The sequence below is a fragment of the Polistes canadensis genome, unplaced genomic scaffold (assembly GCF_001313835.1).
Source record: "Polistes canadensis isolate GaletaPanama2010 unplaced genomic scaffold, ASM131383v1 scaffold_165, whole genome shotgun sequence".
Classification (NCBI taxonomy): domain Eukaryota; kingdom Metazoa; phylum Arthropoda; class Insecta; order Hymenoptera; family Vespidae; genus Polistes; species Polistes canadensis.
This window is the reverse complement of record NW_014569712.1, coordinates 49627-52080: the sequence shown is the minus strand read 5'-3', so window position 1 is coordinate 52080 and position 2454 is coordinate 49627. Positions and strand designations below refer to the sequence as shown.

Here is a 2454-nt window from a genome sequence, read left to right as displayed (position 1 = left end):
CGCCACCCCCCCCACCCAAAAAAATACTTTTCTATATATGTTTTGCTGTATTTCTGTATGTAACCACTGTTTTATCCATTTCTCCAATTTCAGGGAGGTTTTGGACGGAAGAAAAAGAAAAAAGAAGTAAGACGTTGTGTCATGCTAAGTAATGCCCTATCTATCTCTATCTCTATCTCTAATATATTTTTTTTTCTCTCTCTCTTTCTATCACACACACACACACACTCTCTCTCTTTCTCTATCTATCTCTTTCTTTCTTTCTTTCTATCTCTATCTCTCTTAATTTCTTTATTTCTGTATAACTATCACCCTAATTACTTTCTTAAAACCTTAGCATTTATCTAACACGTTATAAATCACACATGCGTTATCACCATTTATAATATACGCGTGCATTTGTATATATATATATATATATATATATATATATATATGTATATTATACATATACTATTCACGATGCAATAGAATTATACAGTTGATTTATACACGCATACACGCATACACATTTACACGTATGCATATACCTTATACGTCAATCTCTCGATATACTCATATATTATATAAATATATTTATATATTTTAATATATATATTAAATATATTTAATTATATATATGTATAATAATATATTATAATATGTACAAATAATATATATATGTACAATAATATATTATAATATGTACAAATAATGTATTATATATATGTAGAATAATACATATGCATATTAAGAAGTATTAACGCGTGTCACGTGTATTAAAAGTATATACATATATACATATATATTATATATATAAGTATATCGTTATTGAACCAGGAATATTATCGATATTCGATGTACAGTTAGTGTGTTTCGACAAAATTCCTTTTCATATTTGAAGCAGCATCAGCAACAGCAGCAGCAGTAGCAGTAGCAGTAATAGCAACTACTATATTTCGGTTCAAGGACAAACGATCTAATGACGACGACGACGTAACAAATCTTTATCTGGTTTTCCATTGTATTCGATATATATATATATGCAATTCTATATTTTATTAGAATTCAAATCCTTCTACTTGTTCTCTTCCATCCTTTTTCTCTCTCTCTCTTTTTTTTCTTCTTTTTTTTATTATAAATAGAATTCAACATTGGAAAACCGGTGACGAGAAGAAATTATAAATCTAACCGAGTATCATTTCTCTAATCACTCATTCGTTCATTTATTCATTCATTCATTCATAAATTTGTCAAGAATTATTTGTCACCAACTTGAGATAATATACACACACACATAACATACTTACATATACACTTGATAAATATAGGACTGCAATAAATGAACAAGTTTTTTTTAAGCTTCTTTTTGTTTAAATCTTTACTATTCGTCATTTGTTAAGATTTATAACGCGAAATGTTTTTAGATTTTCTTTGCTAGAAAAGATACGATGATTCAAAAACGAGTAAACAAATTTCTTTATAATGAAATAACACGTACAATCATGAACAAAAGTAACAGCTAACAGCAACACTAACAGCAGCTGCAGCAGCATCAGCATCAGCATCAGCAACCAATTTAACCGATGCTTATATTTTTTTTTTAATAAGCCACATTTAGTTAGAGTGATGCTGGTTAAATATATATTTTTTTTCTACCCATGATTAAAACAAATTAACAAATAAAAAAACGAACGAACGAACAGACAGATTATCATAAATTATTCAAATCAATCAAAATAGGAAAAATTATTTACAATAAAATTGGATCCGTATAAATAAATAGTCGACATCACTCAAAATATGTTTTAAGTAAAGTGATCTTCAAACTGTATATGTATCACGGAACACCAACCTTTACAACCCAAAAATTATTTTTTTAAAAAATATATATAACAAATTGTAATATTTTGTTACATTTGAAAAAATCTCATGTGTATCCTATAGTTTTCTTTTTTTTTATATTCTAAAAAGAAATGGTTCCATCGAATATTTTTTGTTTGTTTATACTTTTAAAGGTTCCGTTTAAACTGAAAACAAGTTTGAGGACCATTACTTTAGTAGAACAAGAATGCAGTTTTGATTGCAATGCTTGCTTTTGCTTTCTCCTTCTCTCTCTCTTTATCTTTCTCGAAGACTATGATTTTGTTTTCTTTTTTGTATTTAAATAGGCGAGAATCTAGGACGGTTCACGCACTATGCACTCGAAGAGTATTCAGAACTAAAACGAAAAGCTCGTTTTTTTTTTCTTATTTGTTCCATTCTGTTCGTTGGTTGTTGTTTCTTTTCTCTTTCTTCATTTCGTAATCACACGCTTCGCTGATATTTTAGATTTTAGATATTTCTATATAGATGATGTATATATTTTATATACTTGTTTAGATATTATATATATATATTATGTGAGATAGATAGATAGATAGGTAGATAGATATTGTTTAAAAGAAAAAAAATAAATTACAAAATATAGATGCA

General features: G+C 27.2%; 1 protein-coding gene across 18 annotated transcripts in view; it reads left to right on the top strand.

Annotated features, from left to right (window-relative positions):
• Positions 1-2454, top strand: part of LOC106789116 (sodium channel protein para) — a 58397-nt gene that overhangs the window by 16503 nt on the left and 39440 nt on the right. For 11 of the 18 annotated variants that reach the window (XM_014753030.1, XM_014753016.1, XM_014753015.1 and 8 more), the window contains exon 5: positions 94-126. The exons of the other annotated variants lie outside the window; for them this stretch is intronic. In XM_014753030.1, the coding sequence (XP_014608516.1) occupies positions 94-126 (33 nt within the window). The remainder of the gene's footprint in view (positions 1-93; positions 127-2454) is intronic. 18 annotated transcript variants of the gene reach the window in all.